The sequence below is a fragment of the Trachurus trachurus genome (genome assembly GCF_905171665.1).
Source record: "Trachurus trachurus genome assembly, chromosome: 23".
In the NCBI taxonomy this organism is placed as follows: domain Eukaryota; kingdom Metazoa; phylum Chordata; class Actinopteri; order Carangiformes; family Carangidae; genus Trachurus; species Trachurus trachurus.
The window spans coordinates 22,640,833-22,667,090 of NC_139912.1; the positions used below are offsets into that span (position 1 = coordinate 22,640,833).

General features: G+C 43.2%; 2 protein-coding genes across 3 annotated transcripts in view; both read left to right on the forward strand.

Moving 5' to 3' along the window:
- The window catches only part of mpped1 (metallophosphoesterase domain containing 1), a gene marked incomplete at both ends in the record, with an annotated part of 263,390 nt that overhangs the window by 98,997 nt on the left and 138,135 nt on the right, over positions 1-26,258 (forward strand). The gene's annotated exons all lie outside the window — the stretch shown is intronic.
- scube1 (signal peptide, CUB domain, EGF-like 1) overlaps positions 1-26,258 on the forward strand; it is a gene marked incomplete at its 5' end in the record, with an annotated part of 114,014 nt that overhangs the window by 64,419 nt on the left and 23,337 nt on the right. For both annotated transcript variants that reach the window (XM_083999783.1, XM_083999784.1), the window contains one exon: positions 6,464-6,580. In XM_083999783.1, coding sequence (XP_083855909.1) covers positions 6,464-6,580 — 117 coding nt within the window. The remainder of the gene's footprint in view (positions 1-6,463; positions 6,581-26,258) is intronic.

Sequence of the window (26,258 nt, forward strand, 5' to 3'; positions counted from 1 at the left end):
CTTTGGTAGAATATTGTCAAAACCTTAATCCTCAATTGCTGCGGGTGAGGCCAAAAAGGAAACACCAGTCCTACGATGTCCCATGGTTTTGGTTAAACTGTCTCCAGCATTGTGGTCTGTTCTACTTAGTGAATTATTTCTTCAAGGTTGAAGTTGGCAGATGGGACCGACCTTTGAATGAGTGGATGTTTGGTTTGGTTTTAGTTTAAAATATCGAAGACCTTTAGATGACAAATTAGAGAGGTCCATCGTGAGATGTTTCCTGATTATTGTACATTAGTGTTTGTTCTTTTAATGGGATGGTTACTGAGGAAACATCTGTCTCTTGGACTGTATGAATGAACCTTAGGAACACCTGGGCTCACTTACACCTTTGAGAAACCACTGGTCAAACTGGATCCAGTCTATTTTCACAATGACTTTGTCAAACATTTTTCTATATTGTCTTCTTAAAGGGATAGTAGCATTTTTTTAAAAGTGGGGTTGTATGATCTACAAATAGCCCCTAATTACTTTAATTGCATTAGAAGACTCTCTGCACTCCTCCCGTTAGCAACGGCAGCCCATAGCCCTGCCCAGAGATTTACAACATACAGTGTTGTGAACAGACCCAAAGAAACGGCCTATTTTCGTGGCCTAAAAGAGGTTTTACCTGAAAAAAAACACAGTTCCATTGTTCGCTATAATATCATTTGTCCCAGCCCCTCAAAGTGCAGGAAAAACACAGTTTTTATTTGGACCTAACCAACTGCTGATTGGCGGGCGCTAACCCTGGGCGGAGGGATATGTGAGTTGGTTAGGTCCAAATAAAAACAGCGTTTTTCCTGCACTTTGAAGGGCTGGAAGAAATTATATTATAGCGAACAATGGAACTGTGTATTTTTTTTTAGGTAAAACCTCTTTTAGGCCCGAAAATAGGCCGTTTCTTTGGGTCTGTTCACAACACTGTATGTTGTAAATCTCTGGGCAGGGCTATGGGCTGGCGTTGCTAACGGGAGGAGTGCAGAGAGTCTTCTACTGCAACGTGGTTTGGTTTCTAAAGGACTTCACTGCTACTTGCCCTTGAACTCTAAAACCTTCATCATGTTTTGCTGCAACCTGCTCAGTCAGATTTTCACACAATAAAAAAGGGAAAATCAGTAAAAGTTGTGCTATTTTTCTGAAGCACCACTTAAACTCTCGGCTGTCTTCTGAATTAATCCTTTCTTTTATTTCTATGGCTGAAGTACATCCGAAATCGCTCTCTGGATATCGATACTCCAAACTAATGTCTAAGCTGTAGTCTGTAGTGTATCGAACTGTGCTCCATACTTGTACGAAACTAATTTCAGCTGCTTCTGGCCAGTGTGCCTTGGAGAAAGAATTGGGACACTTTTCCTTGTCCCTCTTCTACCTCTTCATTTTTTTCTCTCTTTGAACTAAATATTTGGTTTCTCCTTGCTGGCCAAAACCCTGTTGTAACAACACATCACCTATCTTGGTGAAGATCCACTTGTAACCCGAAGTGGATTTTACATCATGTGTACCACACTTGGATTACGTGTGAAAAAGCTCCCAGCAGGGATTAAAGTTATTTATGTCTATATAGAGGTTTTCTTTTCAAACAAAGCACCTCCAAAACAAAATCTGGAACACTCAAAGCAACAGAAGTTAGAGACATGTCAGATGTAAGCTTGAAAAGCTCTGTGGACACTATGGCATCTCCTTAATCTAATGTACTGTAACTGCCGCCAGTTTTTTGAATTATTTGATGTCCTGCTATTTGACAACAATCAACCTAATTTCACCTCAGGTATGTGCAAAGATAAAAACCATAATCCCTGAATGGAATGAGATACGCAACAAAAGGAAAAGTCCTCAACCCATCAGCCAAAACTCTTGCAGTGTCACTGAATGTGTAATTGACTGATGATGGATAAATGCAAACTCATGTTCTCATATTTTGATTCAAACCAAAACCTTATACCAATTAAACCACTAATATTTGAGTCAAGTGCACATATGTGCCTCCATCACAAAGCAACACGTGTGCATGCATGTGATCGCTGAGAGCACAGGGGCCACTCCAGTTCTGCACTGGCACAAACTGAGCAGCATCAGTATGTTAGATTTGACACTGCTATCAGTTTGTCTGCTTCCTCTGACACGAGGCGTTCCTGTCTCTGCCCCCACTGCTGCCACTGCACGGCACACACAACACCGCTGAGACGAGCCGAGGCTCTGACCAAAAAGTGTCTCCGAGACGATGGCAGGCCGCAGAGAAAGAGAGCGACCCAGACGGAAAAGGAAAGAGAGGGCGGCGGAGAGGAGGGAGTGTTGGGTGACTGGTTGAAAAGTCATACTAACGGACTGCATGTTGACACTGAGTGAAAAGCTAAATGAGGAGCCAGGTCAAGTGTCAAAACAGTGGCTCGGTAGTGTGCATTAGCTGTGGCCCTAGATTCAAAATAAACCATCACCTCAGGACACATGGAGCTGAGCTAGGGTGTGTATTTGTATGTGTGTGTGTAGGTGTATCCATATAGCATGATTACAGGCCAGAACTTCGCTGACTGGCAGCTGTTTAAGGTGCCTATCGTGGTGCAGTGGGCATCTCGTCAAGCACTGAAATATGACTATAATGCTGTGACGGGGAATGACGGTTCAGTTTATACAGTGCACATCATGCTGTCCAGCTTTAATAAATAGAACATGTGTCTCACACAGAGTGGTTTGTAGCAGTCTGCATTACCATGTGAGGAGTGTGACATGTGTATACTTACTGCCTTCCCTCTCATTCCTCTGGCCCTCTCTGACATATTGTAATCCCACAGAAGAAACTGCTGTGTTTTTTCAATATCAGTTCCCCTACCATGTCATGCATATATTACCAAATCCCATGTCTACTTCATGTCCATTGTGTCCTGATTCAAAGACTGCTGTTTGCCATATACTGTAGATATAGTCCTAATAGACTGATTGTTAGTTGTTAGTTCTTTTCAAAATGATCTGGGTGTATTGGCACAGATGGCACTAAATGAACAGCTCATTTGCATTGTCATTATTTCACAGTGTCATGAGTGTCATCAAAAAATGAATTAACCAGGGTAACAATAATTTGCAATGCTGGAAGAAATATTCAGGTCCATTACTGCAGTCGGCATGTAAAAAGATTTGAGTCTCACATGAAAAATCCCACAAAAGTACATGAGCATCAACAGCAATAAGTAGTTTAATTAATGGTGCAGTTAAATTCTTGTTTTGGTTTTACTGGCTGAATTTTATTAAGTGTTGTTACTATTATAGCTGCTGAAGGTGGTGGTAGTTTGAACTACTTTAAATACAGTTTTATATCTAGGGATGATTCATGGAAGATGAAAACACAAAAATCTGTTTGCAGTATTTTGAGTTTGAGTAGGTAGAGATGAAGATACAGTAACTTACAGACATCTGAAATGTGACTTAGCCTGCGTGGTTTGATCTTAAAGGGATAGTAGCATTTTTTACTAGAAGACTCTCTGCACTCCTTCCGTTAGCAACGCCAGCCCATAGCCCTGCCCAGAGATTTACAACATACAGTATTGTGAACAGACCCAAAGAAACGGCCTATTTTCGCAGCCTAAAAGAGGTTTTACCTGAAAAATAATACACAGTTCCATTATTCGCTATAATATAATTTTTTCCAGCCCCTCAAAGGGCAGGAAAAACACAGTTTTTATTTGGACCTAAGCAACTGCTGATCGGTGGGCGCTAACCCTGGATGGAGGGATACGTGAGTTGGTTAGGTCCAAATAAAAACTGGAAGGGAACTGAAGGGCTGGAAAAAATTATATTACAGCGAACAATGGAACTGTGTATTTTTTTCAGGTAAAACCTCTTTTAGGCCGCGAAAATAGGCCATTTCTTTGGGTCTGTTCACAACACTGTATGTTGTAAATCTCTGGGCAGGGCTAAAGTACTTAGGGGCTATTTGTAGATCATATAAACCCACTTTTAAAAAAATGCTACTATCCCTTTAACATTTATCTTAAGAGTAACTAGTAATAGTACAAAAAAATGTCAAATAAATAAACAAACAGCAGAGAACCTGGTGATTCCTGTGATCATGAGAGAAGCTATGTAGATGTAATGCCCCACCACACATACGTTTTGATGGAAATATGCATGGTTAGATGGAAGGTGTAGGGGCTTGATGGTGGTAGGGAACGGGGGGGGGGCTCGTCCTGCACATCAATCATGGCCCAGTGTGTCTGTGCCCCCGCCCTCAGCCTGCAGGCTCTGGGGCTGGATGTGGCCTGGAGAAAGAGGCGCTCTGAGTAGGACTGTACTCACCCTGGGCTAATGATAGGGCCCACTGTACTCAGTATAAATCACTCTGACCCATAAACACCACCTTTAACTCTCACACAAACCTTATGCATACACCTGTGCAGGTGACCCAAGCTGGGGAGTGCAGAGGGGACATGGTTCTGTTGTCATCCCCTACAGGGCTAATCAGACCGGCTGCCTGAATGATGGAGTGCCTCTCCTTCCAGCCAACACAGCATCTGACAAACCTCCTGCCCCCGTTACCAAAAATTCTCCATTTGAGACCGTTTGGAATTTGAAAGAGTTGAGCTATCGGTCCGCAGGACTTCTCCAAACATAGAACTAGACACGAAAAGCGTTGCAAATGACGAACACAGAGCTTTGACGGATAAACACAGCGAGGAACAAACGCAAGCCAGAAAACAGAGAGAAGTCCTGAGATTGATGTTGTTTGGAGCTGCATGAGGGAACACAAACAAATGTACAAATACCTTCCTGTTTCCTGATAGAAAGCGCTGGCCATCGTGGCTCCGATGTGTTTGTGACTCTGCATTCTAAAAGGGCATTATGCTAATGCCTCAAGCTCGAGCTGTGAATGTGTTTGCCAGCCTGAAAGAGCTTTTCCTATTTCCCTCTTCACTTCACTCAGGCACACAATCTCCTGGCATTTTAATTAAATGGGGAAAAGATGCCAGAAAGAAGGGGAACATCCCTGATTTACATGCAGTGTTGTCCAAGAAAAGTCTCTGAATGCTACCATGTCCACTTTTTAGTAACTATTTGATTATGTTGTATTCTGTATTCAGTTTGACCAGTGGTCAATTATAAGCCCAAAGTACAGCTGTCTTAAAGGTCCCATGTTGTTTTTGCTTTTACTTGTGTTTTATTTGAAGTGTTGGTCCTCAAGAAGATATATTTGTGGTTTGAAGAACCCAAAATGATCTCAGTACAGTTTTACATCTTCTCTCTCAGGTTTTTCTCTGGAACTTTAGCAACAACGGCTCAGCAAGCCAATCAGAAGAGAGGATCTGAGCCTCTCCACTGATTGGCTGACTGCTTTCTCTGTGGTCAAATGAAAATATGGCATATATCAGGTAAACCCAAGAAAACAAATCCTGCACAGCTGATGGTGGGTTCAGGTGGGCAAGTAGGATGGTGACCACTTTGTCACAAAGTAGCAGAAGTCCCAACAGCTTATTTCAGGGCTCAGTTGAATACAGGCTGTCTGCATTTCTCTGTGGACTGAGACCTTTGGTGCTTTCACTATGATAATGTAAACCTAAATGTGCTTTAAAATCAAAAAGACACAGAAATCTACTTTTATAGAATATGGGACCTTTAATTCATGTACTTGCTCTTGCAAGATTTTTTTCAAGTCAAACCCACCAAAAACAGAACAGTTACAGAAACTTCCTTATTAGGTGTAGATTTATTAAATCCCATTCAACAAACATGAGTCAACATCAGATTTCAGCCTCTTCAGCACTTCTCGAGGCCCATTGGGAAAGTGTGTGTTGAGCTTTGCTAAAGCAACAGGGGCTGAGCAGGTGAGCTAGAGTTACCATGAGCTTGTGTTTGTTTTGGGATCAGCTCAGGCAATATTCACAAGTCTGAGCAAACCTTATCTGTGCCACATACAAGAACATTTTTCTGGAGGAAAATATACACAGCGTTGCTGCCAGGGGTGTTCTAGACTTACAGCACCTTGCACTAACTTTATTTTTCTATCTACTTACCTTAACCCTATACCTCTTATTTGTGTTAACTGATTTCTTGTCACTTTTGGAAACAGGACCGACCTCTGGGCCAAAGAGTTCTTCACCCTCCTTTATCAGCACAGTGTCATGTGTTTTTGTCTTTTTGTACTGATATACTACTGTCAATGATAAACTGATCCTGAATGTGACTTTCTGTATGTATCAACATTGTATTTGCCTCTATATGAAGCTGTCTTGATTCATGAAAACTGGGGTGTTGTGATGTAATTACCTCATCTGTGTGCTGCTGACAAAGCTACATGATGGAAACAGCAGCATATTCTATTCTAGTGTGCTGTTGTGCATGAAGCTTTGTCTCAACCCACATCACCTTCAGTGTCTTGATATTTCAGAAGCAGGGGCTGCCCGTTAACACCCTCCTTCCTTCTCTGTTTCCGTCTTTGTGCTGCCATCTACAGAGACCTGCGCTGTGAACAATGGTGGCTGTGACAGGACATGTAAGGACACAGCCACAGGGGTGCGCTGCAGCTGTCCCGTGGGATTCACCCTGCAGCCGGACGGCAAAACCTGTAAAGGTCAGTAAGTACGCAAAGAGTGTGAATGTCCGTGTGTGTGTGAGGCCTGCAATTCCTGCTGCTCACTGAGCACTGACTCTGTGCGTGCAGAAGATCCCAGGTCCACTTGAGTCCGCTATGACAGGTATCTGAGTGATCCGGAGCCAAACCCCGACCCCCACCGTCCACTTCGCTTCCAACTGCACGGCGCTCCGGTCGCGGTCACTGGCGCTGCCGCTGCTTGTTGTTGTTGATTTTGCCGCCGAGCATTTCTCCACTTCCGACAGTCGGCCGGTGACGTCAATGACGGTGGTCCGAGGAGAAGGCCGCTGAAGCGTGGGCCTAAACATCCCAAACAGATTATTATAGGGTTTTGGCTTTCCTCTAAACAAACAGTCTCACTGTATGAGGCTGACCTGTGGGTTCAAGCTGAGTCAAACACAGGCAGCGGTACTGTATTCTGCCCCGGGCTTCACAAAGCCACAGTGAATGGGCAGAATGAGGCATTCTGTTAGTCTGGTCAGAAATTCAGAGCGAGGTTTGCTGAAAAGTACCTGGATTGGTCCTATTTTTTTTTATCTTGGTTTAGATGATACAGTAGTGTTCTTCCCAGTGATGCCATTATGGGGCAGAGGTAGTTTTGTTTTTGTAGATAAATGTTGACCCTAATATAATGTTGGCTATTTGTAAGTTCTGCGATTGCTAGACAGCATAAACAGCTCTTTACTTATCTGTAAATTTTGATCAGCAACAAACATCATTCCTTTTCTCACCAGGAACTATCTCTGGTTGAGGAAAACTCTTACTTTGGTTCTCTTTTTATCGCTTTTTATCCTGGTCTGAAGTGAATGAGCCACCAGCTTGTGCCAGCACAGAAACATTGTCGTCCAGTCTGCCCTGAAGAAGTAGCTTGACAGTACACTCTGTTTTGTAACCGTATGTCTTATAAATGCAGTGATGCCATCTTTCAGGGTTACCCACTACTGATCTGCTGAGTACAAGAGGGAAAAGTGCTTTTTATAGGAAAGGTATCAATGTCAGTCTGCTGAACACTGTCCAACCCAACCGATGCATTTAGGGTCAAAAATAGCACTTTGTGTTCTCAGAGTCGTGGCTCAATCAATTGTGAAACTCATGGAACTCACTTGTTAAAATCAATGCAGCAGACTTGGGTGATATGAATATCTCTGATGTCCATTATGGAACAGAAAACAGACAATCATAGTAAAATAAGTTTCAATATGCTCCACTACACAGGACCCATTCATGTTCATTTGATTGCCTCTGACATAGAAGCCAACACATCTTACAATTTCAAAGTGCATGAAACATTTTTTCAGAAAGTGTCCAAGGACATGTACTTAACAGCTCACAAGCAAATAGCCAATCCTGAAATAGCAACGTCCCAACCAGCTCCAGCATGAAGTGAATCCACTGAAAACCTCCAGACCAACCATGTCAGTGAAAGGGTTTAGTCTTTTTTGGGAAATCATCCATGTTTTCCATTCCCATTGAAAAACTACATGCTTCTTTATTTCCTGGAAAACACTGTGTGTAATATTTTTCATGAGCAGCTTGCCCGCACCGAGATACAGTTACCTTCAATTTCCTTTACAGATTGTTGCCAGTCACTATAAAAGTGTAATCTGTGTATTATGGTAGAAACATAATGCTGACGTGTGTGCCTCATGTACGCTGGATATTCTCTGAGTCATGTTTCTGGGATAAAGCCACCTGCAGCCACTCCACATTCCTCCGACACATGTGCTGGTCGACGCTCCGACCTCCTCGTGTGGATGCCGAGATGGGAGCACCCTGCTTGTGACAGACATGTTCAAGGAGTCGTCATAGCAACCAAGTGCCGGTCATGTGACAGTGACATGACTGTTTGTGTTTAATGTCAGAGTGTGGGCGCCTCCTGTGATGCGAGTGTGCTTCTATAAATTGTATAATACGGTATGGGTGTGTGCGTTGTGGAGTGTGTGTGTTTGTGAAATGAGTGTCAGGCAGCTTGAGAATGTGGCGTGTAGGTGTGTGAAATCCTGGAGCCGGAGCTGTCTCAGGCCTGGCAGGCAGACGACGCGTCGGCAAACTTTGAAATGTTTGAACAGTGAGGCCCACACTGGCCTCTCTCTCTCTCTCTCTCTCTCTCTCTCTCTCTCTCTCTCTCTCTCCCCCTCTCCCTCTCTCACTTTTTCCCTTACACACAATGTCATACACACAGACAGCACCATCCAGCTGCAGCTGCAGTAAATACAGCACTGGGTCGGTAAATGTACACATTATAGAAGATAAGATACATTAAAAAATGTTGTCATTTAAAGTATGAAATGCAGCATAAATATATCATGCAGCTGTTGCCAGCTGTGATTTTGCATTCAATTAACATATTCATGTCTTTACATTATAAATATATATGAAGTGCTCCTCCTAACTCATGCCCATTAGGCTTGACAAATGATTATGAGTTACAAGTCCTCTTAATTAAATCACAAAATAGTGTGTCGAGAAACAGATGTGTTGTCTGATCTTAAAGCAGAAGTAAGCGGAATGTTTGTGTTAATATAAGTCTTAAATAGTTCTATCTTCCGACAGCAATCACTTCTATAGAGTGTTTGGTCTGAAACACGGGTCTGTCAGTCACTCTGCTCTGCTCTGAGCCGAGGAGAAAACTTTCCTTGTATCCTACAACCTTTATCCAATGAGGAGAGAGAACGGCATAAAGGGGCGGTCCTCTCTGTGTGTGCAGCCAAGGGATGCGCGTGAATGTGGTGACGTAGGGACGTCTGACAGGAAGTTAGCCAAAACAACCTGATTGCTTTCTTCTGCTTTAATCCAAAACGTGTTCTATGGTTGGACCCCTCTCTGGCTCTGGTTTGGTCAGGCTAAGGCACAAAAGTATCATGGAAGATCAGTCGCTGTCATGGTTACATCAATACCAACACATTGGTCAGTAAGGATAGGGGAGGATTGTGACAGTTAAAGTAGGAAACAGTTGGAAACAGGAAATGAAGATGGTCTTCTCTGTGTATGTCCTCCATGTGGATGAACCCTCGACAGACAGATACATGTGTTTTTGGACACTGATGGTCATTGTCTTTTTCAGAGGACTGTCTCCAATAGAGCCAATGACTGGATCTGGTCCATTTTAAACATGAAAAGAAATACTTGTCATTGTCCCAACCGTTTAGCTCTCTTGACAAGGGCGTTGCATGCTGGGAGAACATCTTGTCTGCTGCCCTGATGTCAAGTTCAAGCTTAGCAGCTTGTGCGAACACTTCCACTCTGTCTCCTCAGGTGATTTGTGGTCCTGACAGAACCCAGCATTTACAGCGCTGGAAAAATGAAAAGTTCCCCCTCTGTTTTTGGGCCTGAGTTGAGTGGGGAAGATGGATAGGCATGCAGTCCAGCTGTGCCCCGCCCACATAATTTGGCTGTGGATCAGCCCCCGGGCTTCATAAATCCCTGAGCGGGGATCAGTGCTGAGGGGAGCTGAGAGACACAGAGCAGGCAGCGCTCATCGATCAGTATCTATCAACCTGGGCACAAAGCAGGGAAACACACTCACACACTATGCACTGAGTGTGAGCCACATCCTGACACCTTGCTATATTATATATACTCAGCTTGAGCCCACACCATGATATGTAACTTATAAAGTGTGAGCATACCACCCCACTCTTCTTTTCAAATCCTTTTAATTGACTCAACAGAGCCAGTGGTCAAACAGCTGTAGCTGGACAATCTGTTGGGTTCTGGGTAAAGCTGAGGTGGAGGAACCATGTCAACCTCAAAGGCTGAAGGAGCTGCTTTTGTTTCCTAACCATCTTTGGGTGAAATGATAATAGATTTCTCGGCATGAAACGTGATGTTTTAAACAGGTGGAGGACATAATTTTTTCTCATGGCACAATTCAAACGGATCACGAAATAAAACTTGGACTCCCGTTCATTAGTATGTAGACTTTTTTCAAATTGAGGACCCATGGCGCCGTTACTTTCTGCTTCCGCTTTGGCACTCTATATAACTCTCAATTCACTTCAAAGGGCTGGCTGAGGTTTTCCGACAACAATCCGTGAGACGACCCCCATCGCAGTAGAGATGAACTGAATTATGGACTGAAAAATAACATTTAGTCTAAGATTTTTTTTTTTTCCACCAGCAGTGTCACTAATGGATAATCTAGAGAACATTATCATCATGAACAGTTGAAACTATTCTCTGCTGGGGAAATAGTCCCTTTGAAAAACAGTGGAGTGCCTGTGGTGCAGATTATCCAGAGCAACAGGAACATGTTCTGTTAATTTATTTAAAGTATCATTTTCCATTCCTCAACTGCATGGCGAGATACCACAGGAGATAAGTGAGGAAATTTTTTTTTTTTTTGAGTTTGGATGAACTGACCCTTTACTACAGTCCACATATTTTTGTGGAGCCAGACTCTGGTGGTAGCCGCAGCAGCTAGGCTACACCATTCATCAGTTAGTTTGATGTTTTCAGTTAGAGGAGTGGGAGAGAAGGGAAGAAACACAGGGAAAGGACGTTGTCGACTAAATCAATGCTGCTTTTAACTGTAGCAGCATGATTTGCTGAAATGTTGTTCTGTCCCTGTTGGAGTGAGTTTGTTTTTTTTGTCCTTTCTTTATTGACAGGGCCTGACCAGCATTCATTTAGCTCCAATAGGCTTCCTGTAACCTTGGCAACAGCACAGACAGGTTGCAATGGCTCTCTGAGAGATAGCTAATCAATATTTCCTGCTGAAGCCCGCGTGTGCGTGTGTATATACATATATTTATGTGTGTGGGTGTGTGTCGACTCTGGTGGCACATGTAATCACAACCATGGTAGCTGTGTATTGTAGTGAAGAGACTCAGGAGTATAATTGCTGCCATTCAGCTGTTTACTCAACATAGTAGTTAGCGGCAAGGTAAGTGCCACGCTGTGAGGTGGTCTCATCTAATGTGCCGCTAAGTTGCTTGATAGAGACAGACAGCCCCCCCCCCCCCCCCCCTCCGTGTGTACCTGGCTCTAGAGCCAAGGGGATGTGCCCTGTCGTGCCTGTCTATCATAATCATTTCAATATAAACTATGTAGGGCATGTTTAAAACCCACCAGTCTGATAAACGCCCTTTCATCTGCGCTGACAGACGAGGCGGTTCAGCCTCTCATGATGACAGACATGGCAACCTGAGGAGGTGTTCCATCCCAGAGCTCATACCAACAGCTGAGTGAGAGGGAGAGAGAGACAGAGTCTACTCTAATAAGAACGCAGCAATAAAACAATGAATCCAGATTCACAGATTAACTCCTGAATATAATTTCACAACACAGCAAAGCAGAGTCTTTACCACATAGACTGTACATCTCTGTAGATCCTTCATCACCTGTACATCTCCTTATTCCTGTCACATCCCAATTCAGAAATAAGGGCCTGATTTAAGAAAGCACAGCCTTTGATATGAACCTTTTTATTTTTTAATCTTGGGGTTTTATGACCTGTGATTTTAACATTTAGACCATTAGCATTTCAAACAATCCTGGAGTTTTCTGTCTGCGTTAGCTGCAATAGTGGGTTTTTTTCCCCATTTGATTTGATTTATTTGTCAGTAGAGAAGAGAGAACCCGTACAGTCCCCACTCCGAAAAAAACTGGTGGAGAACAAGAACATGGCAAACACTTTAGACTGAACTTAGTTTTAAAGCCACTCGAAATTTTAGCGGAATGCAAGGTTCAGGCCCCATCCACACGAAAACGCGGCTTCACTGAATCCGATCTTTTTCTTAATCGTTTTGAAAAAAATCTCCGTAAACACGGCATCGTTTTCAAAAATATCTGCGTCCACACTGATCCAGTGAAAACGACCCAAAACGCTGTAGTACCTACACACTGCAGGCGTGTGTGTGGAGTGTGTGTGTCGCTGCAGCGCTGCCTGCCACACATAAACACTTAATACAGCTGAAGAAGACGGGAAGTCCCCGCTGTAATTCAATAGAAGAAGTCCCCCGCTGTATTCAAACTCAAACATGGATTAAATGTTGACATGGAGTCGTGTCAGAGTTAATATGATGATCAGTGATGATTAAACAGGCGCGATTCAGCCGCAGCGTCTGAGCGACCTGACGGCAGTCGGCCGTTGTTGTTGTTGTTACGTGCATAGACTGTCAGTGTGCAGCAGCTGCAGCGGTGTGTGTGTGTGTGTGTGTGTGTGTGTGTCTCAGGTTACAGGTAGAGCGGCGGGGGGCATGACATCATCGTTTCTGAAAAAGTCCGTATTGGCCGTCCAGACGAAAACGCTGGGGCGGCGTTTTCAAATTTTCCCACTCTGGGACCCGTTTTCAAAAAATACCGTTTTCACCCCCTGAAAACGCCGGATCCGTGTGGACGCGAGGCCGATCCGATAAAGTATTTATCCGGATTCGAAAAAAACGGCTTCGTCTGGACGGGGCCTCAGTTGGCTTGACTCATGTACGTTACGTCCACACTCACAAAACACCGGAGCCAGGTCGTCCTTCTGTGGGTTTATTTTGATGTTCCATACACATCCAGTCTGGTGCTATAGGAACTTTCACAACTATGCAAAAAGCAGTCGTAACATAACACACTTCACATACTTAACTATAGAACACACTGCAAACAACAATATTGGCTCCTACGTCCTATCTAAAAAACACTGACGAGGATGACACAGAAAAGTCCAAGACTTATTTCCACTGCGTTCTCCGCTAAGACAATCCAGGCTAAGTGATAAAAGCATTAACATCAGAAGATACTTGACAGTAATTTACAATACATATTAAATACAACTTTGCAATACACATTAAATTAAAAGTGCATGCATGAATCACCAGAATACACGCTGCAGGGTGATGAAGGAAATACTCTGCTGCTTTAAGCAATCCATCCACCACCTCTTCACCGCTGCTCCATCTGATTCCTTTACTGGTGCAGAAATGAACTGACAGCAGCACCACACCCCACCACAGGACCACCACCCAGACCCACACAGCACAGCAGCACACACCACACTGGCCAAGGAAGAGAAGACAGTACCGTCTCTCTGAAAGAAAACACACCCATGCTGTATATCACAGTAGAGAGTCAAGTTGGGTCAGTGTTTCATGACTCATTATCTCATCTACACATCATTTAAAAGGCAACAACATACATCTGGTGTTAGTTAAATGGAAATATAGCCAAATGTGACAGTGATCTATACATATGTGCAGCCTGTAATCATCACCATATTATGATGAAAACTCTCTTGAAAATCCCCATAAAGAAGAAGAAGAAAGAGCCAGGCTTTGTGCGGCTCAGGGTAACGTCCTGTTGTGGGGAGATTTAAATGCAGGACAGGATGTGAGCCTGTTGGTAAGAGCCACATGTTTGGACAGTCCTCTGTACACCTCAGCCCACCACCAGCCACAGACACAGTCAAGACCACGTCGTGAACCAACTGGGGAAAGAGCCTCTCTCATTACTGCATTTACTGACACACAACAAAACCCAATATCAGGTCACTGCAAGATAAATGCATAAAATCAACTGGACACAAGTCAATAACAAGCAAGTTAAAGGGGTGGGAGAAAAATTGATTCACATAAATATCGCAATATCTTTTTTGACGATTTTTAAATCAATTTTTTTTTCAAAAATTGATTTTTTTTTTTTTGTTTAAAAAATTTAAATATTGTGCAATGTGCATTTGTTAGCCTTTTTTACATACAGAGAGTACAGGTTTTGAAAAGGGTTTAAGTTCACTTTATAATGGAGTATGTTCATTTATAGGCTCCTACAGTATTTGTGTGCAGATAAATGTTAAAGCAGAAGTAAGCGATCCGATGGAGTTAGCAGTCCCCGCCCTCGTCCCTACGTCACCACATTCACGCGCATCCCTTGGCTGCACACACAGAGAGGACCGCCCCTTTATGCCGTTCTCTCTCCTCATTGGATAAAGGTTGTAGGATACAAGGAAAGTTTTCTCCTCGGCTCAGAGCAGAGCAGAGTGACTGACAGACCCGTGTTTCAGACCAAACACTCTATGTAAGTGATTGCCGTCGGAGGATAGAACTATTTAAGACTTATATTAACACAAACATTCCACTTACTTCTGCTTTAAAAATGCAGACTAAAAATCGAGAGAATCGGCACTATCGTAGAATCGCAATTTAAATCGAATCGCCATCCAAAAAATTGTAGAAGAAAAGCATATCGTCCCAGCCCTAGTAAGTTACATAAATAAAGTGGGCTCCTGATGGTGGCTATTACAAAAATAAACATTTTATCAGTCAGTAAAGCAGGTCTAACTGACAACAACTGTGCATAGAAACTGAAAGAAAGAGAGAGGATAAAAAATGACAAAAAAAAAGACAAAAAAAACACCATCAACCACCAACTGCAGAGCTGAGAGAAAAGGAGAGTCTTGCAGACCAGGGTGGAGATAGACTCTGCTCAGCGCCTGGTCAACCTCTGATTCATCTAGTTCACAACCTCTGTTGAGATTACCTGCTCACCTCAGGTGACTTTATACACTGATGCAGAATCAAAGCATCTCATACATGAGGAGAAAAAAATGACAAAATAAATATTCCAATTAGGATTTGGACTCAAATACAAGAGTAAGCATCCCGTAAGGCTCCGTGTCCTAGGTGCATAGGAAACATCTAAAGGAAAAGCAGCAACCAGTGCATCCAGGACTGGATTAGCTCATTAACCATTGATTATTACCTTAGAAAAGAACACTCAAGCCCGCAGGACACTCTGAGATCTCAGGCACTGGAAGCCCACGATCCAAACGAGTCCCTTCTGTCAGCAGGTCTTGAGACTTACCGATCAAATAACAGCCAATACTGGTCAACCTCAGACCAGCAGTGCTTTCCGCCCACTAATCAGTAAACCAAATTATTGAATTAACAAAAGATGCCTATCTGGAACACTGGTCAAAACAAGCTTAATTGCTATTAGGCCCTAAACCATGAGTCTAAACTGGCTGGGTATCTCCTTACTGACACAAAGCAGAGACAGATCCTGACTAAATGCAGACTTGTTGACCACAGTCTAACCAGAGAGAGGATGACACAAAAAGTCCTGGCAGCCGACACAGGAAAGAATCTGTGGCCACTTGATGGCAGGTGAGGTGAGGTAGAGACGGAGATGCCCTTCCTCTTACAATGAAGGAGTGGACGTGTGAGTGAGTCTGTGCTTTGTGCACAATATGCAAGTTCACGGAAGGCTGATCCTCTGTGTTTGGTTATTGTACTGTGCCGTGTAGTACACAGTGTATTGGCTCCTGAGACACGTTCCCACTGGCCTGCATTCCTCTTCTACCTGAAAAGACCTGAGAACACACACACACACACACACACACACACACACACACACACACACACACACACACACACACACACACACACACACACACACACACACACACACACACACACACACACACACACTCGCACACACGTACTACAATCAGTTCAAAACGAAAATAAGGACATGGATTATGGAGCTATTATTGTTGCAATATTATTTGCAAATGCGTATCTCAATCTGTGTGTGCGTATTCAGATCTGTGTGTGCGTATTCAGATCTGTGTGTGTGTAATATGATCTGTGTGTGTGTATTCAGATCTGTGTGTGCGTATTCAGATCTGTGTGTGTGTATTCAGACCTGTGTGTGTGTAAAAAAAATCTGTGTCTGTATTCAGATTTGCAAGTGAAGACAAATCTGCAAGTGCATGCAAAGATCTGTGAATGTGAACACAGATCTGTAAGTGTACATAGATCTGTAAATGTGTAAACCGATCTGTAAATGCGTACTTAGATCTGTAAATGTCTGTCATCACTTACAACTCAGGCAGGAGCTCTCAATTGGCTGTGTTTTTACACGTGACTTTTGCAACACTTCTGCCGCGGCAGATCTGTGATCTGAAAATGTGTAGAAATGAGATTTGTCTGTGACCTCAGTGTTCCTTTGCCCTGAGCTCAGGCTCACAGGCTCATGCTGCCTGGCTGCAGTACTAGCAGTACCGACCCGGTCCGTGTACGAAGTATAATTCAATTACGTCGTTCACTTTGTACCATGAGAAATGTCGTCGGTATTTCCTGTTTGATTGACGTGAGACGTACAACGCAATTCAGCGCACCGAAGTGCCCGCTTGTTCCTTTCTCCAACTTGTACAATGAAAATTGAAAAAGGAAGTCGAGAGCCGGAACCAGCCTTCAAAGTAAAAGCTCCGCGTTTTGATGGCTACAGCAACGGACAATTTAAAAGAAAGAAGAAGAAAAACTCCGAAACGAATTAAATACTTAATTCACAACAAATCGCCTCCTAAACGATTACCATTTACCCCAGTAAAAACGACATTTCTCATGGTACAAAGTGAACGACGTAATTGAATTATACTTAGTACACGGACCGCGGTACTGCTACTGCAGCCAGGCAGCATGAGCCTGTGAGCCTGAGCTCAGGGCAAAGGAACACTGAGGTCACAGACAAATCTCATTTCTACACATTTTCAGATCACAGATCTGCCGCGGCAGAAGTGTTGCAAAAGTCACGTGTAAAAACACAGCCAATTGAGAGCTCCTGCCTGAGTTGTAAGTGATGACAGACATTTACAGATCTATGTACGCATTTACAGATCGGTTTACACATTTACAGATCTATGTACACTTACAGATCTGTGTTCACATTCACAGATCTTTGCATGCACTTGCAGATTTGTCTTCACTTGCAAATCTGAATACGGACACAGATTTTTTTTACACACACACAGGTCTGAATACACACACACAGATCTGAATACGCACACACAGATCTGAATACACACACACAGATCATATTACACACACACAGATCTGAATACGCACACACAGATCATATTACACACACACAGATCTGAATATGCACACACAGATTGAGATACGCATTTGCAAATAATATTGCAACAATAATAGCTCCATAATGGATGGTCACATTCATTCACCAGGAAGCATTCACTTTTAACTATCTATCAATATATTCAAATCCAATTGCACAATAATTCAACGGCTGCAGCTAATGAGTATTTTCCTTACTGTTTAATATGCCAGTTGTTTCCAGTTAACTGATCAACTTTGTTTATAACAGTTTTCTAGAATCCAAGGTGACACCATCATGACTTGTTTTGACTAATAGATGGACATTCACACTAATATCATGCATGACAAAAGCATTAAATCCATATTTAGAAGATAGGTCCAGCAAGTGTTAGGCATTTAAAGGGACAACGAGGAGTTTCTCTTTGGTTATTTAAAAGTCTCACGTTAATGTGGATGAATCTACGTTACCCACACTTGTTAATGGGCCCATTTTCCATAAATATATCGTTTTGTCTCTATCGTTATTGTGTTATTATTAGTGGTGGTGGAAATGCTGGGCGAGCCGACCAGCGTTTCTTTACTTTCGGTTTCGTGGCGAGTCATGAGAATAACGCCGCCGAATCGCCGTTTATGGTCGGAACTACGATGGTATGTGAACGTCTGACTTTAATTCTTGATGAATGAAAACATGAGTCTGTCTTGCGCCGGTCAAAGAATTTCACGGTGCACGGAGGCTCATAAATGTAGTGTGAAAACACTTCGCTTTTCCAAAACTCCACGTTGTCCCTTTAACCTAAAAATGACAAACAATTAATGCACCTACTAACTTTACATATTTACTTTCCAGCTCAATCACTCCACAGCCAAAGCCAAACACTATAGATATAGATAAAAAAAAGAACAGTTACAATAATTAATTGACATTTCTGTAACAGTTATGCTGCATATTCCATGTCTAAAAGTGGCTACTTTGAAATAAATGTTTGTGTAGATGATGACAGTGCAAGCACCATTTAAAAAACCCTCCATTCTCCATAACCGTACTTATCATTGCTGGTTTTGGTGTTATAATACTTGTGATGATAGTAGCCGTGGTGTGTGTGTTGCCTCAGTGAGGTCATAGCTCTGTGGCCCCGACAGCGTCCACACGCCTGGGTCGCACTAACCCAGTGGTATGGCTGTGGTCTCCATCACCTTACATGACTGCTGCTCTGGCAGACCCCACTCTGGCCGAACGGGGCCCACATCACCGGCTGTTTTATTGTTGTGTAAAACTGAGAATTTCTCTTGGCCCACATGCACCCGTGGAGTGTTTGTTATTAAACAAAATCGAGCGCAGGGGTCGTTTAATACCTGAATAAATACACGCTGCCTCCCGGCCTGATGTCTGTCCACTCTACCGGCAACACCCTGCGAAGAAAACCAACGCTCCCGAGAAAACTAGATCCCCTTTAGTCCATAATTATTTGTAGAGGTTTGGGTTTCTGCAAATGCATTCCATTTAATTGCCTTTTACTGCAAATATTTGGTAAAACTACACAGCTCCTCTCCACTGTGCGCAGCAGCTCGTACTCCGGAGGTATGAGCTGCACAAGCAAGTCCAAATGTGGTTTAAGAGACTGAATTGTGTTCCTGGTTGGTTTCTTTCAATCCGTTTTTTCCACCTCAGTCTCCGGAGCGAGGTAGCAAGAGGAGCCTCTTACATAACCCCGCTCCTTGACCCTTGACCTGTGGATGCTGAGTCAGAGAAGTTAATTTCGTCTACCTTCAGCTGTGCCGGACGGTTTAGACTGCAGCCAATGCTGATCAATCGGCCTGATGAGTGGGACTTCATCAGGCGGCTGAGCGCCACAGCAGCATCAGGGTCTCTGCTGGAGTCAGGTTTCTCATTCCAAACACTGAACTCCTCAGACAGAGCCCTGAGGTTCACAGAGGAACAGGCGAGGGGGTGGAGGGCTTGTTGCTCTTGGCCCAGGTGGATGTTAGCGAGCCTTCTCATTTGGCCCACAGCCTCCCCCACGGCCGGCACAGTGAAGAGTTCACATCCAAAATATCTACCCTAGAAGAAAAATTCATTCCCTCAAGGTCAACCCTTCAGCTGCCAGTAGATTCAACTCAAATTGAATTGTGTAGGAGGCCTATTATGTGGCTTATTGAGAAACTGTGATTAAAAGTGCCAGATCTTTTTCTTAAACAGTACCGACAGCCTCGTGGGAGACTGCTAATCGATTCAGCCAGTGTCACATCAAACAAACTCGGTCCAGTGAGTCTGAAGCTCTGAAGGATGTTCTGCTCCAAGCTCGTCATGTTCAGCTGTACACCATGTGAACACCCAACTCAAAGTCCTCTACAGCTGAACCCTGTCACAGCCACTCTGCTCCCAACCAGGTTTAATCCACTGTATTTAATCAGGATTACAATGCAAGTGACAGAATTACTCCATCCAATAGATGCCAGGAAAGACTTTTAATTTCACGTGCAAAGGCAAATAAGTTTTCACACTTGGATTGAGGTGAAAAAGTCTGATTTAAAATTAGTGCCAAATATAGTGTTGAGGTATATGATGCATGTCACTTATTGTGAGTCCTGACTGGAGCTCTTTCTTTTAATAGCATCATCTCACTGTGTGTTCTACTCCTGTGCTTTATAGTAACTGTTTATCCTCACAAATCAACCCTCAATATTCATATTTGTGTGGAAAAGTGCATTAACTTGCTTTTTCTGTGGCTGATTTTCTCCAAATCCGTTACTAATTGGTCCTAAATATTGACTTATGTCAGGAAGACCAGCTCCCTTTTTAATGCATTTCTATTGCTGGATGTCAGTGGACGAAAAGTCTTTCTGCCAGATATAAAATTAAAATAAAAAATCAATACAAATTAGGAGACATTAAAGATAACCTGAAAGAAAAAACACAAAAGCTTGGAGACATATAGAAAGATTGTTGGTTTCTTCCTCTTGAATAGAGTCTTTCAACTGCTTTGTCACCGAGTGCTGCTCATGATGGAACTGTTAAGTTTGTCTTAACAATAGTATAAGGTCCAGACCAGTTGATATCTTTATGATGATAGACCCGGTTTCTTATATTTCTATCAATCATTTCTCATACTTGCTCACCCAACACTAAAGACGATACATCATACTGTACATCTGAACACTTTTAATGCTAAGAACATGATGAGGCCTTCAGATGTACGAAACAGAAAACCATCAAAGATTAGCCTCAGAGAACCAACAGGCTTTAAACTCTCAGTATTGTCTGCTGCTGCTTGTCAGCTGCTGTACTTCCTCCAACATGAAATCTATCAGAGGTTACTGACAGGGATGGTGATTAGTTGACACACGAGTTGCTGTAAAAATGACTGTGTTCCTCTATCACAGAGAACAGATAGAGGTTAAGAAAACTCTGACTTTGTCTGACATTCCTGGTGTCAGGCAGCCATCGCTTCCCAGCTCAGCCTCTCTCCTGACTCTCCTTTATCTGTCCTCACTCTCTATTCTCCAACCTTTATCATTTCAAGATGTGCAGAGGCTTAATGTATTTATTTAAGCTCAAAGCATATTTAAGCTCCATTAAAGGTAATTATATACCCCATTATAAGGCTCAGCCATCCCTAGAGTGGCCATTAAGTGTGGGTAGATGTGGTGGTTCTGCCAGTGTTTGCGGCTGCCAGAATAATTACAAAGCTGTGTCTGCGTTGGGTAGACCCGGGGTGGTATCCTCTGTTTTTACGTAGGCATCAGAGCAGAGACAGTGTGGGCAGAGAGGGAATGTTGAGGAATGGCGTGTGTGTGTGTGTGTGTCTGTGTGCGTGTTTTCGTCTTAGCCCCCAACACATCTGACTGGAGAATCTGGATTTTAGACACTTTTATTCTCATGGATTGTGCCATATTTTTGTGAACTAACGCATTCAGTCTTAAAGGGATAGTTCACCCAAAATTCAAATTTCACTCATTATCTACTCACCCTCATGTCGACTAAGAGCTGTGAGAAGTCCTCCGTTCCTTCTCTGAGTTACGGGGGGGTCCGTGCAGCAGTATTTGTCCATATAATGGTTGTGAATGGATACCAACTTTCTTCGTCCAAAAAGACACACCAAAAAACATCCAAATACCTCCATGCTGCTCGTATGTAATGTCCCTCTTGTATTGAAGCCCCGACATGAGAAATTGTGCCGGAAAAAATTAAATAAGTCTATATTTTAAGCTTGTTTATAGCGGAAGATCCCAGTGTCTCAGTTCACTGCTCTTCCTGTGTCAGTGCAAATACCGGTGGTACAATTTCTGTTGTCGGGGCTTCAATACAAGAGGGACATTACAGACGAGCAGTATGGAGGTATTTGGATGTTTTTTGGTGTGTCTTTTTGGACGAAGAAAGTTGGTATCCATTGACAACCATTATATGGACAAATACTGCTGCACGGACCCCCCCGTAACTCAGAGAAGGAACGGAGGACTCTGAAAATTCTCACAGCTCTTAGTCGACATGAGGGTGAGTAGATAATGAGTGCAATTTGAATTTTGGGTGAACTATCCCTTTAAGGTTGGCAAAGGCAGCCATCCCCCTCCTACCTATAGATCAGCTGAAGAGAAAAACAGGGACGTGGCCGTGATGGATGAGCGAGCCCTGGCACCGCAGGTTAGAGAAAGGAAACAGAAAGAGACTAGGCCTACAACAGGAAAAGAAGTCAAGTAGTAGGTGGATGACTGGCAGTGGAGAGCAGAGTGAGCCTGAAAGGAGCTAATTCATCTAGATGCTGCTATGACATCATATTATGGGATGTGACACAGATGATTAAGTGTACTTGAATGCCCTTACCTGTCCTGCTAAACCCCGAGCCCCATTGTCTCCCCGCCAGCCACCGTCTGTCTCAGCCGATCGGGGCGGAGGAGGGACAGTGTCTTTAAAAGGGCAGCTGACAGGGCGCAGCAGGGTACACACTTTACTACATTTTTACCACAGCGCGCAGCCAGCACCTTGTGGATTCCTGTCTCGGCTCCATATTTAGATGAAGAGTTCATTCAGCAGAGGCTCCCCGAGGATACGGAGGGAGAGGATCAAGCCAGCGAGGCCCGAGTCTGCCCTGGTGGAAAAACACACTGGCTGTTTTAGAATAGAAGGGCTCCTATCACACTACACTGAAGAAAGTGTTGAACGTGTGTGTGTTGACTGGACCTCTCAGTTCCTCTGCCACCTCCACTTGTCCTCTTGATCCTGTTGACAGATGAGTCTGCATTTATCAAGCTACATACGACCACATATAGTTTTCATGTTCACTCAGTGTAGCTCAGCACCGAAGAACACTTGATTCTCAACACTCATAATGACATTAAAAGAATAGTTCACCCAAAATTCAAATTTCCATATAACTGTTGCAAATGGATACCAACTGTCTTCGTAACAAAAAGACACACCAAAAAACAACCAAATACCTCCATGCTGCTCGTATGTAATGTCCGTCTTGTATTGAAGCCCCGAAATTGGCGATTTGCGCCGGCGTCAGTAATTGCACCGACGCCGGCGCAAATCTCACGAGATTTGGACGGAGGAGCTTCCGCTACAAACAAGCTTGAAAAATAGACTTATTTAATTTTTTTTCGGAACAATTTCGCATTTCGGGGTCTTTTTGTTACAAAGAAGAGTGGTATCCATTTGCAACTGTTATATGGACATGCACTGCTACGCCGAGACCCCCTGTAACTCAGAGAAGCCACGGAGGACTCTGAAACTTCTCCCAGCCCTTAGTCCACATGAGGGTGAAATTTTGAGTGAACTATCCCTTTAAACAGACTGGGTATACACCCAAGTGTATATGGCTGCACCATGTCTGGATGTGAGCCTCTTATTATCACACATCACCAGTCATGCTCCTATTCTACTGAGCCTCAGCTCCATTATGGCAAATACATTACATTTGTTCAATCATGATGCACTGAGACATTAGACAGTGTTTTAACCTGCTCATGGAGCTCATGTCAGCATTATGAGCTATTTATAAAATGATAAAATGTGTCCGTCAGTCTCCATCTTAGCCGACTAAACTGAAGCTCCTCAGTCAAATAAGAGAAGCGTTTTTTTCTCTATCTTAAATGAAACACATGTTATTTCAGATATCACCATAAACCTGCTGATGAAGAAGAGGTCATCATAATCAGCAGATTCAAAGTTGAAAAATGACATTGTGAATGTTTCATTATAGCAAAGAAGTTCTCTCATTCACTTTCTCCATCTTCTCATTTTTCCTTCCATTCTCCCTCTTCTTTTCTCTCTTGCCTACTCCACCTCCATCCTCTCTCTTCCTCCTTTCTCCTCTCCCCCCCCCCTCTCCTCCTCCTCTATTTCTCAACTTATCCCCTGACTCAAAGGCTTAGGTGGTAATCCCTCACAGTTTTCATCACTTAGAGCACCAATCAAAAAGGGCTTAGCCTGTGTAATCTGCCAGACTATTGTCCCCTCTCCCTCCTCCTCCACTCCTGCTCCTCTCTTCCTTGTCCTCTTACCTGCTCCTCTCTCACCCTCTAAATCATTCCAGCCTGATCTTTCCTACTTCTTGTTACAATTAAGGTTTCCATGACCCAAACACAGACACAAATGAAGGATAGTAGGTGCAATGAGAATGCTTTAATGACAACAAAAATGTAGACTGTCGGTCTGCTGAAGCACAAGTAAGGAAACCAAGGAAAAAGAACAGAACTCAGGAAGCACGAGGATCACGGGTTAGCACAGAAACTGAACAGACTAAATAGACAAAGGCCCAATTCCAATCCACTCACTTACACCTTGGCCCTACTTACACCTCTCACTCCTTTCTAGGAAGTTATGGAGCCCTCAAACACAAATCGGCATCACTTTGAGAAAGGCTGAGATACCATAAACCTACAAGTGTGAGTTTATTGCCAAAAGATAATCATAAAATGTCCTCACCACAACTCACATGATGGTTATCATGCACATAAGACAAAATTAGACACAGCATTGTATTGTAGAATCAGAATGCAGTTTTGTCCCTGAAAAAAATACCTATAGAAAAAACAAAAAATACAATCAATATAAAACCCAACCAACTGCTGATTGGCAGGCACTAACCCTGGGCGGAGGGATACGTGAGTTGGTTAGGTCCAAATAAAAGCTGCGTTTTTCCTGCACTTTGAAGGGCTGGAAAAAATTATATTATAGTGAACAATGGAACTGTGTTTTTTTTTCAGGTAAAACCTCTTTTAGGCTGCGAAAATAGGCCGTTTCTTTGGGTCTGTTCACAACACTGTATGCTGTAAATCTCTGGGCAGGGCTATGGGCTGGCGTTGCTAACGGGAGGAGTGCAGAGAGTCTTCTACTGCAATTAAAGTACTATTTGTAGATCATACAACTCCACTTTAAAAAAAATGCTACTATCCCTTTAATGAAGAGACAAGGACAACGAGTGGAGTGTACAGTATATGGGCTGGATTGGGACGACTAAGTCATTACATCCTAACGAATTATAATGCACGTGTTATAGATAAATGACAAATAAAGGAAAAGCTGAAAACACGGAACAGGGAATAGAAAACATGATTGTCTAGTCTGGGTTCATGTGAGGGCATAGCAGTCTGGACACGGCAGGGGAACGGGGTTGGAGCGTTGGAGTTAGTGAAACCAGATCTGCCAGCAGCTTAGCAGTTGGCATCGAACACGCTGCCTCGGGGCCGACTGCACTCGTTCCTTATTATTTTAAAATCTGTGCCTCTGGATCGCTGCACCACACCTGGTCCAGAGCTCAGGTATCCAGCTTTTATTCCACTGAGATTCGGCCGACACTTTCTCCCAGGACCCCGACCCTTTGTTTGCTTACTCGGCTGTGGGACGCTGCTGCTGGCATTTTAACACTGTCTCGTACAGGGTTTTATATTGATTGTAGCATAAACAAGTTATCCTTCATTTTGCATGTTTATAGGATGCTTAATATGTTGTAATAATACATCAATGGATGCCAGACCGGCCTGTTACCACCTCTCTCGTCTTGGCAGGAACTGCAGAATTAGGCCCAAATGAGGTTTTAATGATGCTTCCCTGAAACCGATCTTCCATTTAACTTTACTTTTCCAAAGTTGTGAAGTCTGTCGATTAGTGTTTTTCTCATTTAAAACATATTAATCGTAGCAACTTTATGACTCGTCTAAGGGTTATCATTTTACAAAAAGAAAAACTACAAAGTAGAAATGAAGACAAAAGCAACTCAGTCTCTTATCAAATGCATTTCTTCAGGTTCCAGTTCATGCTCCAAGCTTTGCACATTGCTGTTATCCATCTGGAGTCTGTAGAGCTAGTGAAGAGTGAAACATATAAAGAGGTTTGTTTTACTGTCACCAGCTCATCAGTGGAGCAGGATTACTGGACATATTTCTCTGCAATAGTCTCTCTCCTCTCTCTCTCTCCCAGCAGCCACACTACATCAGTTGCAGGTAACATGCATCATGGGAAAAGACAGTGGGATCCCCATGAACAAGCCCCAAGCTAAACTTTAAAACACCGATCCATGTTGCCTGCTGGAGCTGGGTTTGAAAAAGCATCACATGAAATGTATAATGCCAGTCCACACACCACAATGACACACAAAAGTCCATCAAAGAGTAAGAGGAGAGAAAGAAGTTGACATGTCACATGAAAACAGGACGTATTGTTTGAGTTCACATGTTGTTTCTCTACAAGGACAGTGTGTGTCTGTGTTTGTGCGACAGAAACTGGCAGAACTTCCCTCTGACGCTGGTGTTTAAAACCAAGTGGAAACTCGACGGTGCTGCTGAGTGTATTTGCCTACTGAAGCACACAAACAGAGAGCAAGACCTCAGCAGACCTT